The sequence below is a fragment of the Danaus plexippus genome, unplaced genomic scaffold (genome assembly GCF_018135715.1).
Source record: "Danaus plexippus unplaced genomic scaffold, MEX_DaPlex mxdp_39, whole genome shotgun sequence".
Taxonomy (NCBI): Eukaryota; Metazoa; Arthropoda; class Insecta; order Lepidoptera; family Nymphalidae; genus Danaus; species Danaus plexippus.
This window is the reverse complement of record NW_026869860.1, coordinates 983,858-999,630: the sequence shown is the minus strand read 5'-3', so window position 1 is coordinate 999,630 and position 15,773 is coordinate 983,858. Positions and strand designations below refer to the sequence as shown.

Here is a 15,773-nt window from a genome sequence, read left to right as displayed (position 1 = left end):
CTTTTTAATTGTTACAAAGTATATATTGACAATATACATTTTATAAATAACTAAATAATATAAAAATAATAATAGTAATGTTTTGGTAAATGGTATTTGAAAGCGGGTTCCAATTTAAAGGTATACTAAACACATTTGACACGTTACTGGCGACGAACCGCTTTTGTACCTTACTCTTACTCTTAATCATTAATAATAATTCCTTCACTATTAAATCAGATAATATTTTAAATACAATAAATATATTTTTAAGTGTTATTTATACATATAACAGTTATATAACAAGGCTGATTTCAATATAATTGTATACTAAACACTGGTTTGATATATTATTGATGACGTAACACTTTTGTAAGTCTTACCCTCACTATTCGATTATTAATCTTTAAATGATAATTTATATAAAAATAGTATATTCAATAAACATTGTATAAATATAGAACAGTATCCTAAAAAGTGCATCATGCAGTAATAGGCCTAAAAGTGACATCAATAAAACTAAGCTACGAAACTTTCCTCAATGCTCAAGGACTAATTCGTTTCAATTTAAATCCGTAGCTTGTAATTTCTGTTAGAAAGTCGGTCATAGTGAACCGAACTGTTTTGCTTTAGGACGATCAAACTCGGGTAACGTAAATTTTTGTCGAGAAGTCGTAACTGACATTAATAATCGTGACGTAATTACGGCGGTACTAGGTGGCATCCCGACAGATGTATTAATGGATACCGGTTCATACATCTCGTTAATAAGCTCTGATTTAGCTAAGCATTTTTCATGCAAACTACATGCGTGCATTCCACTGTTGCGTGGTTTTGGTGGCGCGGAAATACCAAATAATATAAGTACCGAGTACGTTTTTGAATACTCCGGTAGTTATAGGCACCGATGTACTCGTATTAAGCAGAGACGGAGTGTCTTACATTCGCATTGCGAATTCACAACGAATCATTCGGTCCATTAAATTACCGATTAATATCATATCCGATTGTACGGTAGATTTGGATCTTCATTCTATTAACACGTCACCGTCATAAAATTAGGTTTTATGTCGGTTGTCATAGTAACCATATTAAATCCACTTATGTTTTATTAAAATAACAACAGATATCACCGATGCGTAAGAGTCTGTCAACGACCAAGACTTTATGATTTTCTAATGTCATGGTTATGGAAAATGTAACTGTGTGCTTCATTAATAATACTATCCGACTATGTGGCTGTGTCAATGACCAAAAACTGTGTGATCATGTGGGTATGTATAATTAGTCATACATTACATACATAATGAGATCTAAGATTTTCGCGAGTTTAATTCATTTAAATGAAACTAGTATTTTTCGGATAAACTTTGATGATTTATTTTTGTAAAAAACTACATACTCCCGACGTTTCGGTTACTTTTCAGCAACCGTGATCACGGGCAGACGAGATGTCAGATGTGACATGTCCGAAACCACACCGCAGGACCTCAAGACACCGTGAGCGCATTCTGCCGGCATCCAGAGCGGTACGCCAGAAAATTAAGAAATCGATGGCGGTAGATGATAAATAACAAGGACCAACTGACAGACATTCACACCTCGTCTGCCCGTGATCACGGTTGCTGCAAAGTAACCGAAACGTCGGGATTATGTAGTTTTTAAATAATAAAATCCGCGTAGTAAATCCGAATAATACTAGTTTCATTCAGAATAATGACATTTGTATTTAATTATTTGTATTAAATATTTTGTATTTTTATTAAATATTTTATATTTAAATTCTATATTAATTTAAGATATACATATATTTTTATAACGATAATTCAAATATTCTTTTAATTCATGACTTTACATAATCAAGTACTTTTTTTTTTACTTGTAGGTAGCATGTTATTGTAGTACATGTAGTCCATGTAAAGTTTCAATTTTTAGATTCATTTTGTATGTGGGTTTTAGTGCAAGCAGTAAGTTTAAATCCATTTTGTGCGTCGTTTTATGTGAAATCTGGAACAGTACGCGGTAAGTGATTTTGTGTATATACATACTAGTATATATTTTACTGTTCGTTTCATCGTTTTTATGTAATAATTGTATATTGACCGTCAGCTTTTAATATGGTTTAATAAAATTATAAATAATTTTCGAAAATAATTACATTTGATGGTTAAAATTCTTCATCAAATCTACCTACACCATGCACCATTATTTACTTATTTCTTTCAACTTTCTTTGTCCGTATTATCACCACTACTAACATGTTGTATTAGAAACTTTTCATTTTGTCCCCCGCTATAACATTATAATATCTTATCCGCCTTTATTCAAGGATGTCATCCTATAATGATCGTTATCATATATTTTGCAACTTTATAAAATCTGGCATATTTGTTGACAAGTTTTCCACTCGTTAATCCTTTTTTTTATTATTATTATTATGCTACGCTGAATTTGTACTAAATCGCCTAAAAGAATTTTGTATAATTAAGTCTTTTTTATCGTACCCCTCTTTACTTTTTATAGAAACGTTAATATTATTTTTTTGAGCTTGAGAACGCAACTCGGATATTTGAGTTTTGTTTTTTGTTTTACAGTATAAAATGCAGTTCAAATCGAGGCTTATATCCATATAGTAATTCTAAAGGACATTTCTGGGTACTGCTGTTTATGCTGTAATGGATGCCTCTTTTCCACTTATGGAATAAATTGTTCCCAGTCTATCTCATTTTCACCAGTATACGCTGTTAATGATTGAAGAATGGTGCGATTACTACGTTCGACTTGCCCTTTTGCTCTTAGACAGGGAACTGCATTTAATATATGCCGAATTTGTTTAAGGGTGCAATAGTTTGAAAACTTTTGGTTGGTAAAAGCCTTCCCACGGTCTGTTGTTATTCGAGTAGGCAGTCCGAAAACGAGCGTAAGAAAATTCATTGTATGTATTACGTGAATTGTAAAAGTATTAGGAACAGGTTGCAGTCAAACAAATTTACTGAAAGCGTCTATTACTACCAATAAGTAACAATTTTGTTTTAACGAATTTACACAAGGGACCAAATTATTGAGATGCCACGGAATATTCCGTTTTTCAATGGGATTTAAAAAGCCTCGTTTCCCAAATGGTTTTTTTTTTTTGGCAAATTGACACGGAATGCATACCTTCACATATTTAGTAACAAATCGTTTTAGTTCTTCGAACTAATATTGTCTCTGAACAATCTCAATAACCCTGGTTGCATTCGTGTAACCATTATCATGAAACATTTTTGCGATTTTATACTCGTCTACTTTTCTATGCAGAATACCGTCTTTTAATAGATACAACTCCTTATATTCATAATTAATATGTTATTAATAATGACTTGTAATTCAAGATCATCATTTTGCACTGCTGTAATCCAATTTTCTGTTGTAATATGTTGTAAAGGTAGAGCATTGCGACTCAGCGCGTCTACGTGTTGAATTTGTATTTCTGGTCTATATTGCACTTCAAAATTGTAACTTTGTAGTTCTAGCCATCATCGTCCTATCCTTGGTAACTACTGAGAGCCTGACAATCGGTAAATATTTAAAAGGTCGACCCAAGAGATATACACGAAATTTTCTAATACTAAACACAACTGCCATTGCTTTAAGTTCATACGAGTGATATTTTTGTTCTATGGATGTGGTTTGTTTACTGAAATATGCTATAGGTTTTAATTCACCTTTCAACTGTTTTTAAAATAAAATACCACCAACTCCATGACTTGATGCATATATGTTTAACTGTGTTTCAAGTTCGGAATTATATACAGCCAGTACTGGTTCAGATTTTAAAGCTCGTTTATACCAATAAACGAATTTTGTTCTTCTTCCCCCCATTTCCACAATTGGTATTTCGTAGTAAAATACATAGCGGACGAATTCTATTCTCGAAAGATTTAATGAATTTACGGAAGTAACCAGCTTACACCCAATAAATCTTCTTAAATCGTGAATATTATTTGGTTCTCTAAATTCATTTAGTGCTTTTAATTTATTTGGCTATGGTCGGATCTCTCCACACGATATGATGTGACCTAAGTAATCGATACTTGCTTTTAAGAATGAACATTTGTCCATTACACCAAATATTACACCATATTTGCTCAATAAAATCAAAATTAGTTCTCAATTTTCCAACGCCTGCGGGATAGTTTTTGAAAATAATAAAATATCGTTGATAATGAGGAAGCGAATTCAAATCTATACTTATTCAGCATAAAATTCATCACTCTTTTATTGACATACGATACGGGTGATGATAAAAGGGAACTTAAGTGGTTAGTTCAATTTTTATTTCTATATCAAATCTCCTACCCCTGCATGATCATCAAAACAATGATCAAATTTATTTAAGATTTTGAAGATTGTCTAGGTCCGATCTTGACACATCTGTATCGATTTTAATATTACCCGATTTATATTCAGAACCTCGAGCAATGCAAAGTGTAGCAAATAATGTTATCGGTTAATATATTAAGTCGTTTACGTCGATATACCCCCGGTTACCATTTATTTCAGTTATTTGTTCTGGAATATCAATTTCTTTACCAAGACACCTATGTTCAGACCGTTCAAGTTTCACAGAACACCATCGACATATTGTCGACAAATTGGTCCGTATAAACTAAAATTTTGATTAATCCATTAACAATTTTCAGGTCATGAGGTACCCTTAATTCTATTTTTGATAGATGGACGTCATTATGATTTGAAAATGGTAGTTCCATATTAACAGTGCTATTATTGTAGGAAAATGTTAAAGTATCCGTCGCTTTCGTAACACATATTCCCGGTAATTCACTAAAGGCCCGCCCTATTATCATGTCGGTGTCTTGTAGGTCATTTATTCATTTTGTTATCACAAGACTATCAAAACCGATGTGCTAGCCCCGACGCCATCTATGTTCAAATTCAAAATTCAAAAGCTACTATAGAGCTTCACCTTCTGGTGTTATAATTTGAGGCCCATAACCTTTTATGCTTGTTTGACATATATTATATTTGTAATAAGTGAAACAATTGCCAAGTTGTTGCTCTGTAAAGAGTAATTTATTTTACAGAAAACGTGTCACAAATCATCTACCATACACTTTTTAATAAACTTAACATATTTTAAAGAAATACAATGTAAATACTAACCTGTAAAGAGAAACAACATTAAATGCTATTGCTTCAAACAATCTTATTTATTTATAGTTTCTTATTAGTTAACTTATTAGTAAGTAATTAATTAAGTGCAATCTCCATATTAGACAATCCAGCAAAAAACCTGCCTTTGCCGTCACCACAGATAATATATGGAGAATGCGCGGTAAATTTAAATGACGAACCAAAGAGTTTCATTTACATCTCCCCTCCCCCCCCTTATAATTACAGATAATTAGTTTTTTATTGGTATAATTTTGGTAATGTGGAAATAGTTTGATTCAATTTTTTTGTAACCTGTATCTATCTTATAAATTGAGTTTGATAATTTTTCTAATATTTTATATGGTCCAATTTTTATTTCATCTAGTTTTTTTCTATTTAACCGGTTTCCATTTTCTACATATACTAAATCACCTACTTTTAACTGACAACTTTTCCTGTTTTTATCAAATTTTTGTTTATTGTAGTTGTGAGATTTAATAGTTCTCTCTAAAGCTATTTTTCTGTCTTGTAATAAATTACTTTGTAACTTTTTTTCTGTTAATTCATCTGGTATGATATTAATAGCTTTTCCTTCTAGTAAATATACTGGAGAGAATCCTGTAACTGTGTGTTCAGTCTCATTATATTTCTGGATACATTCATGAGCTATAGTCGTCCAAGCCATTTTATCTTTCTTTTCATTAATTTTACATCTAATTTTGTTAACTATTGTTTGATTTAAACGTTCATTTAAACCGTTGGAGAAAGGTGCATTTACTGCGGTAAAGATAATTGGTATATTTTCTTTTATTAAAAAACCTTTAAATTCTTTTGAGTTTATGCCTGGGTATTGATCAGACAGAATCATTCCAATTTTATTTTCAGGGATAACTTTTTTTACAAGCTTTATAAAGTCATTTGCATTTTGTGTTTTAGACGTTAAAATGTAAGCATATCTGGTTAAATGGTCCACTAAAATATGTAAATATGTTTTTGTAGAGCGAGATCCACCAAATCCACCAATAGTATCTATAGAGACTATTTCGAAAGGGTAGGTGGCAGGGCCTAGATGAGACATTAATCCAAATTTAAATTTAGTTCTAGTTTTATTTTTTAAACATATTTCACAATTATCACAAATATTTTTTATATTGTTTATTAAATTTTTTGCTGTATAAAATGGTTTGATTTTATTTTCTATTTGTTTCACCCCTATATGACAGTATTCATAATGTATATTTTTAATTAATTTTTTACTAAATTCTTCAGTGAGTATAATTTTTTCTTTTTTTCCTATTCTTTTAAAGTATACTTTATTTTTTAATAATAGTTTTGTTTTATTAAGTTTTATGTTTTCATTTTCCTCTTGATCTTTTTGAATCTCTTCTAGTTTAAGAAAATTTGTTATTTTTAAGACTTCATCTTGGTTCACATGTGGTTCTAACACAGGGTTTCTACTTAAACTATCTGCTTCTACATTGTCCCTTCCTGGTGAATATATAACTTCAAAATTAAATTGTGATAAGTAATATGCGAGATCTCCTAACTCTTCGTCGGTTCTTGCTTTAATATTTAGTTTTTCTAGAGGTTTATGATCAGAAAACACTTTAAATTTTTTTCCTATGAGCCAATGTTGCCAATATTTGACTGATTCTTTTATTGCTAAACCTTCTAAGTAGATAGCTTTTTTCCGTTTTTGACTATCATTTAATTTTCTAGAAAAATATGCACATGGCTTCTCTTCTCCATTTTTTTGTGGTTGTTTTAATATAGCTCCAATACCTTGAATACTGGCATCTGTATAAATATGTATAGGTAAATCTGGATCGAAGATCTCTAATATAGGTCTTAAACAAAGCATATTCTTTATTTTATCAAAAGATTCTTGACAAATTTTCGTCCAAGTAAAATTTTGGTCTTTTCTTAACAAATTGTGTAAAGGTTCTAATATGATTGATATATTTGGTATGTATTTTCCATAAAAGTTAATTTTACCTAGAAACTGACGAATATTTTTTTTATTTTTTGGAGTTGGAAAATCTTTTATTGCTATTAAATTATCTTTAAGCGGCGTAATTGTATTATTTTTTATTATGTGGCCTAAATATTTAACAGAATCCTGTGCAAAATTGCATTTAGAGAATTTTAATCTAAAGCCCTCTTTTGAGATTGCTTCCAGTAACAGAGATAAATGTTTCATGTGTTCCGTGAATGTCCGAGAAAAAATTAAAATATCATCGATGAAATTTACTGTAAAATCTGATAATTTGTGTTTCCTAATTATGCTACTTAATATTCTTTGAAAAATTGCAGGGGAAGTTTTTAAACCAAATGGTAAACAGGTCCATTGAAAATGATTTTCTTGAGTAACAAATGCAGTTTTTTCCCTATCTTCTACTTTTAATGGAATTGACCAAAATGCAGAATTTATGTCTAATATTGAAAAAAATTTACAATTCCTCGTTTTTATCATTAAATCCTCTATAAGTGGGAATGGTTGCGATTGAGGAACTACTATTTTATTCAAATCACGAAAATCTATGCATAGTCTAGATTTTCTCCCCTCTTCTTTTTTATAGGCTAGTGTTACAGGGGCTGCAAAGGGACTATATGATTCTTCAATTAGTTTATTTTTTAATAATTGTGAAACTTGTAGTTCTATTTCTTTTTATCCTCAAAATTACATCTGTATGGTCTTTTGCTACAATATGTATCTACAAGTAAATCTATATGTGACTCATAGCCCTTCACTTTACCTACATCATATTTATCTTTCGCAAATAACGATTTATACTTGTTAATTAATTCATCTATTTCTGATTATTGTTGAATTTCTAAATGATCTACTGAAATGTTGAAGTTTGTAATTTCTATGTGTTCGTTAAAATTGATCTCACATTTATCATTAATTACTAAATTATCTTCCCCTATGTTTTTCCTATCATTATTTTCATTAATTAAATATTGCATGTTTTGAATTTTATTACCTGTGAAGCCAGGAATGTTTTCATTGCTTATTTTTTCCTCATTGTTTAAGAATTGTTTTATCTCCAAGTTTTCATTTTGAATTAGTTGAAAAGATCTTATGCAATCTAACCCAATTAAAAAATCGTAATCAAATTTTGTTTGTCTACCACAAAAACATTTATGTATTTCTCTAGCTGAAAAATCTTAATTTTTAATGTTACTATTCCTATAGACTTTTTTACACCATTAATCGTTTTTAAATTTGCCTGATTATTATAGTTATTATGGATATGATAATTTTTTAAGGATAATAATCTGGAATTAATTAAACTTACATTTGATCCTGAATCATAAACTCCCAATGTTTCTAAGGAATCATTTATTAAAATTTTAATTTTGATTAATGGTGGAATTATTAGTTTTTTGGATCTACTTCATTTAAACTTATTTCCAATTCAGAATTATTAACACTTTTAATCAACTCTTTTTTATATTGATTATCATTTTTATTCCTGAACCAACATACAGACTCTGAATGATATCGAATTCCTTTCTTTTCTTTTTCACAGATTTTGCACGGTTTTTCCTTAAAAGATTTTTCTTTAATTTTATTTTCAACATGTGCTTCCCTATTTTCAATTTTTTTTTATTTAGATGTTCTAACCCACGAATACTATTAAATAACTGTTCAGTTTCCTTTATATCACTTCTATCAATTTCATCAGCTATAAAATTAGGTAACCCAGTTACAATTAAATTAATTAAAGTGGTTTTATCTATTAACTTACTTGTCTCTAATAAAAGCCTCTCTTTCTTTAAAGCATATTCTAGTAGCGATCCCTGCCTATACTTAAATAAAAAAGCATATCTTACCGGCGTCCAGCCTTTGTTCATATATGTTTCACAAAAATTCTTTTTCCAAATACACCATTCAGAATTCAATGTACACTTTATAAGCATGGAACTATACCAATCTTGACAAGAATCATCTAAAAATAACCTTAACCCTTGAATTTTGTGAATATCATCACTTATACCCACACGAGCACATTCAGTTTCGAAGATGATCATCCATTGTGTTGCATTTGACGTTTTTTGTGTAAATTTATCGATTACAAACATTTCAGATAATTTCTTTAAATTGAACAGTTTAGGCTCCTTCTCCGATTCAGCAAAATTAGCCAACATTCTTGAAAGAGCTTCTGTTGTCGTCTCCGTAGAAGTCTGCTTTTGTGAAATATATGTAACTTCTTCCAGTAAATAACCTTTAAATTGCATATTTCCATCTTCATCCATGTAGGCATCATGTAACTCCGGTGTAACAGAAATCCATACTTGTCGTTTTTCATGTCTTCTTTGCAGTGTAGTTCTTACTTTTTGAAAAATTTTCGTCTGTGTTAACACATCGTGTAGTTTCACTGATTGTAATTGCTCCGGAATCAAAAAGGTATTTCTATCTGCATCCATAATTGAGGTTATGCACATTATGTTTGTTTTTGGATCTTCACCCGGTTTTATAACAACCTCGAATTTTAACTTTTCCATTGTTTACAACAGCTATAATTAATGTTGTTTTGTAATAAGTGAAACAATTGCCAAGTTGTTGCTCTGTAAAGAGTAATTTATTTTACAGAAAACGTGTCACAAATCATCTACCATACACTTTTTAATAAACTTAACATATTTTAAAGAAATACAATGTAAATACTAACCTGTAAAGAGAAACAACATTAAATGCTATTGCTTCAAACAATCTTATTTATTTATAGTTTCTTATTAGTTAACTTATTAGTAAGTAATTAATTAAGTGCAATCTCCATATTAGACAATCCAGCAAAAAACCTGCCTTTGCCGTCACCACAGATAATATATGGAGAATGCGCGGTAAATTTAAATGACGAACCAAAGAGTTTCATTTACATATTTTAAATTGATTTTTAGAGCCGCTGATACTGTTATAGTATTATTAAAGTCAATATATGCAGTCAATTTCAAACCGTTAGCAATAATAATTTTACGAAATTTTGGCGATCCACATCAATCGGGCTAACAATTTAGATTTCTTTTCATCGAATTTATTGTTAGGTTTGACATAAGAACTATTTGGAGCCGATAGATTTTTAAAATAACAGTCTTTCTCTTCATAACCTACTTTACCACAGTGATCGGACTTTTTAAATCTGCAATATTCCGTTTTATGAACAATTTTATTATAATTATTACATCGGACGTTTTCCCTACATTGGGATGATATACATTGGGACGATGTGAGTCCACATGAAAAACATTTAGGCCCTGAATCTTTATCAAAAGTTAAATTATTTGTTAATTTTAAGGGTTCAACTATAGTATCCGTTAAATAATTAAGTATCTTAAGAACCGGTGGCTTTAGAACCTGTGCCTCGGGTTCCAGCTTTCAAATTACGTGGCAGATTATATGCTCACTTAACTCACATGACTCTCCAAGAGCTGGCTTTTTGAAAAATAAAAGTATCACCTGTGTATCCTGACGTTTGCTAGTTGCAACCATGTCGTGTAGTTTCGCAGCGAATCTGCGCTTAGCAGGAAAAGTCTTTTCCACTCGCTCCAGGTCACATCGATGTTTTATTAGTGTTCAAACCGTAGCAGAGAGTTTCCTTCCAAGTTGCTTGTCACGTTGTATATTAAAGCTCTCTTTTTATCATCATATTTAAGCTTCTTACTTGAGCTTCAGCATCTCCTTGTTATTTGTATAGGGTCCAGGTTGTAATTGCGTTGCCATCTCACACTGGCTAGTAACTTCAATCATTTTCTCCAGGTGGTCTAAACGTTCAGGTATCTGTAGATCGGAGAGGTTTTCTTGATTCTTTTTTCTTCAGGCTTCTTTGGTACATGTGGCAGCGGTTCATCTTAATTATTTCCAGTTGACAGGATATCTCGCGAACGATCCGTATAGGCACGGCACAGAGAACGAGCACTTCTGACTTGTTAAAAATAAATAAGGCAGTACTTCCACTTAGATGTCTATTGCTCCACAACTCGTACCAGAAATCCCCCAGTCTAGCACTCACATCCTATTTATAATATTCAAAGGTAATATTTTTAGGTGAGGGTAAGTTACAATATCATACAGAGGGCGCTAGTTTCCCTCATAAGAGTTTCCATAAAATTATAAAACACTGAACATTACGTAAAACATGCAGAAGCTCTCATTATAAATTATAAAACCAATTGTCAAGTATTTGGACATTTAAATTACCGTACAGAAACATTATTAACATTAATTTACACTATTATAACAAATATACAGATGGCGCTAGTTTAACCATCATAAGAGTTTCCAATAAATATTAGAATATAAATATCGTTAAGCTTAGAATCATCAAGAATATCACAATTTAAATTATTTTAAATATTTATTACTAAAAATATATATTGACTTATTGAAGTGGTGATTGGATTTAAAACTATTTTGTTACTATAGATAAAATTCGATATTGTCTGAAAAATGAATTGTAAAATTTACCTGTTTGTACGATAGTGAACCGCCAAGTCGAGCAAAAATAAAAAAGCGGCATGGCCGTATTACACTTTTCTCAAATTATTTCGGGCCATTTTCGACCTATAAGTACATTTCGCATTAAACTTGACGCCTATATTTCTGGTAAGCAAGAAAAAAGTAGCTCAAGCATTACAACTAGGCAAAGTTCTTAGTTTTGTTAAATTTTTTCATTCACTGACTGACCCATCATCCAAACTGTAAGGCGCTTCTAGTTTATATAGAAGCTTCAAAATTTTGAATACAAGTTGTGTTTAGTGAATAACTCAGGGAAAAACTAAAATATTTTGAATTTTCTGTCCACTTTGCCCTCGTTATGAATTTAACTTTGAAGTAAGAATAAATAATAGTGCGATGTCAATATTCGTAATTATCAAAGAGCCAGCTAGCAAGCCAGTCATACCAAACTTACACATACATAAAAGACAACCATCACACAAACAAGTAGACTATATTAAATATAGATAGATAGTTTCACTTCCACCCCCTTGTGAAACATCACCTACGCGGTTGTATGTTCTCCTAGTAGGATGTTATGAGTTGGTGTTATGCAACCAATACAGCTTAGCTAGAGGAATTTTTCCCACATTTCTTCTCATACGTTAAACTGAGTTTATTAAAGTTATCATCATACAGTTAATTACAGTTATAATTAAGTTACACGCAAATTGAAAGCATTGAATAAAATTATTAATAAATCTAGCATTTATTAATAATTTTAATAAAAAAATATATGGAACTTAAAATTATACACACCAACTAGAGCTTGAGATTAATGGGGAGAAAGATCACCTTAGCGATAATAAATAATAATAGTTAATAGTTTTATAATAATAATTAAATTTTTATATACCCTGACTTTATAACCTTGTATTACAGATGAACATTAATTGAGGAATCATGTTTTGTATGCAATACTGAACGATGATCGTCCACTGCTCTACGAACTTGAAAATAATACAAATTATTTTATGAATTCAATTCACTTCCATAAAACGAGATTTCAGGAACACGCAAAAGAAACTTATATATGATAGGAACAAAAATATATTCATAAGAATAACAGGAAAAATTAATAAATAAATAAGCTCTAATAAATGTAAATTGGGCTATGACACACGAACACAGACAAACAAATAAATATCAGTAAATATCAATATATATTCAATATATGAAATATTTAAAACACACGTCTGTCCCAATATGTTCATATAGCATAAATTTCACTCTCAATTCATAGTGATACATCACCTTCATAGATTTATGTTTCCCTGGTAGGATGTTATGAGTTCCGTTGGAGCTACGAGACCAGTACAAAAAATTTAACTTTCGAAGCTGGCATTTCTTTTTCTATAAATGATAATGGCACTTACTTTCGTCCCTCCACTTCGAATCAATTTTGACTAAAATTAACTAAAAAAAAACATATATCGGTGTAATTCGTATTATTTGAAAAACTAATAATTGAGGGTAGTTGAAATTATCAGGTGTCAGCCGCATAACCACCTGCGTAGCCACTTGTGTAAGTGTAGTAACAACAATGTTGGTCTACAATCAAGAATAAAGTCATTGATGACGTCAGTTATGCTGGCGTCACACTTTTTAAAAACCACGGCCTGGACCCTACTCCGACATACGTGTATTTGAAAAACATTGATTAATTATAATCTAAATCAATTTATATTATATTAATTAATTAAATATTTTATTATTTATTTTCTGATTAGAAAACATGTATATGAATGATTTCATTTTCATCTCGTCTATCAATTGATCATGGTTGCAAAGGAACCAACCAGAACTTCGAAAATTGGTCAAGTTTGTTTCATAGTGCGGGAACCAGGACTTCATAAGTCTGAAGGAGTTGTACAATATGTTTCATGATTGCTGTGAAAAGTAAAACTTTATTGACCTGACTACAGTTACGTATAAATACATAATATGGGACTCACGTTTTTGATAACGTTGCATACTAGGAGAACAGACTTAAGTATTCTGATTTGTATACAATACTGATACGACTACCCACTGCTCTTAGTTTTCAAGATATGTATGTAAGGCAGACTTTTAAGATTGACAAAATACATTGTTACAAAATGTATGTCTAAGAAAATCTCAGAAGAAAAAAAACTGTTTTTTACATTAGTTTTCAGTAAGCCTGATACAATTGCCCTTTATGCTCTCTGATTTTAGATATCTTAGTTTGATTAATTTTGAAAACGGGAATTCCTTTCTTCATGATAGCCGACACTAAAATATAGTTTCGCCTTAGTTCGTGCATGCATGTTTGTCACAACGTCTGCACTATTAACCCTTTGAAATGCATATTTGTATGTTTATCGTAGAACCAATTCTCTGGGTTTTCGTAGCATACCCGTAGCAAATTGTGTAATAGTATTCTGTAGCTTTATGAACACCTGGTACTTCATAATACGCAATAAACGTGACTTGAAACTACGGTTCACAATTTGTTTTTAAATTTAAACTTATTATTTAAAGGAACGTGCATTATCCAGTAAAAAGTAAATAAAAGTAAAGATAGATAGGTAGTTTTATAAAGTAAAGGCAGAGATAAAAAACCATCTCTTATTTACTCATTAAATATTTCATACTTCGTGTATGATTAACAAATAAAAAATAAAAAATTAAATCCATACTATATACTATATACTATTATACTATATACTATTTTACTATATACTAATATTTTATCATTATTATTATTGCTGTTGTTATTATTATTATTATTATTATTATTATTATTATTATATTATAAATGTAACTCTGTCTGTCTGTCTGTTACGCTTTCACGCCTAAACCAGTGAACCGATTTTGATGAAATTTGGTATTTATCGCAAAAAATGGGGGAATGGGTAAAAAGAGGGGATGACTGTTCGTATGGAAAATCGTCATTTTTGAAGATATAACAGTGAAACTTTGTATTTAGACACTTTATTAGGAATGAAAGAACATAGGCTACTTTTTATAGCGAAAATTGGGGTAAAAACAGGTGATGAATGTTCGTATGGAAAATTGTCATTTTTAGAAATATAACAGTGAAACTATGTATTTAGACACCGCTTGTGACGCTCTTAGTCTGACCCCTCACCCCAGACCCGTCCGGTATGGTAGTACCTGCCGGTAAAGCCCTGGGGATCACTGGAGCACTCAAGCCCCCCACCACGACAAGTTGACAGCCCTCGGGGGATCGTCGAATTAACCTACCCTAATCTACAATCATGTAATAAAGTGATGAAATACACATGTATGTCATCATTTAATATTTTTCAACCCGACCCAAAAAAAAAAAAATATATAAATTTAATAAAACTCATCTGTCCCATATCGGTTTTTTTTCAATCTATAGTGTAAAATCACCCGCAAAGATCTATGTTCTCCTGGTAAGGTGATATGAGTAGCTTTGGAGCTACGAGAAATAAAAAAAATCTTTTTAACTTGCAAAGCTGGGAAATAACGATATTATTTTTAGACAAATGCCTTTAGTTTGTGAAGTCTATTTCGAGTCTCCACTTTCTTAACTACTAGATTTGGGAATAACTCCTTTTTGCTGATTCGCCTGAAACTAACCGAAAAAATCTATCGCTTTGATGAACATTAATTAATAAATAAATTATTATTATTTTTCTGATTTATTTATTTAGAATAACAATAAAATACATTTTTTTAATTCTGTTTTTCTGCATCTTATACATATAATTAATCATTATTGTTTTGGATTAATTTTCTCGTTCTTTTTAAAACAAAACAAAACATAGTTCAAGTCAGGTTTATTTCATAATATAATGTACCAGGTATTCATAAAGCTCCAGAGTACTGTGCTACGATTTGATACGAGATTTTTATGTAAAATAAAAAAAAGTATATTGATCTCACTACAGATTAATGTATCATAGTATGGGAGTCACGTTCTTGATAGCGTTGCATACTAGAAGATCAAATTTAAGTATTCTGGTTTAATTATTAGGACGGCCCGCTGTGGCTAATGTTCAATATAAATAAAGGAGGCTTTTAAGGTATACATAATATGTGGTTACAAAATGTATTCCTAAGAAGATTAAAAAACTTTTTTTTTTACATTTTCTTTCAATAATCGGAACAAGAAAAATGATTT

At 30.6% G+C, this 15,773-nt stretch overlaps 1 protein-coding gene across 1 annotated transcript; it reads right to left on the bottom strand.

Moving 5' to 3' along the window:
- Positions 1–5,033: 5,033 nt before the first annotated feature.
- Positions 5,034–10,019, bottom strand: LOC133320620 (uncharacterized). The gene is made up of 2 exons (XM_061529261.1): positions 9,816–10,019; positions 5,034–9,711 (listed from the first exon to the last, which is right to left on the bottom strand). The coding sequence occupies exon 2, from the start codon at positions 9,646–9,648 to the stop codon at positions 8,581–8,583; it is 1,068 nt and encodes a 355-aa protein (XP_061385245.1). The 5' UTR covers positions 9,649–9,711; positions 9,816–10,019; the 3' UTR covers positions 5,034–8,580.
- Positions 10,020–15,773: the final 5,754 nt, after the last annotated feature.

Coding starts and splice junctions, on each gene's coding strand:
- LOC133320620 (XM_061529261.1), bottom strand. CDS start 9,648: ATGGAAAAGTTAAAATTCGAGGTTGTTATAAAACCGGGTGAAGATCCA.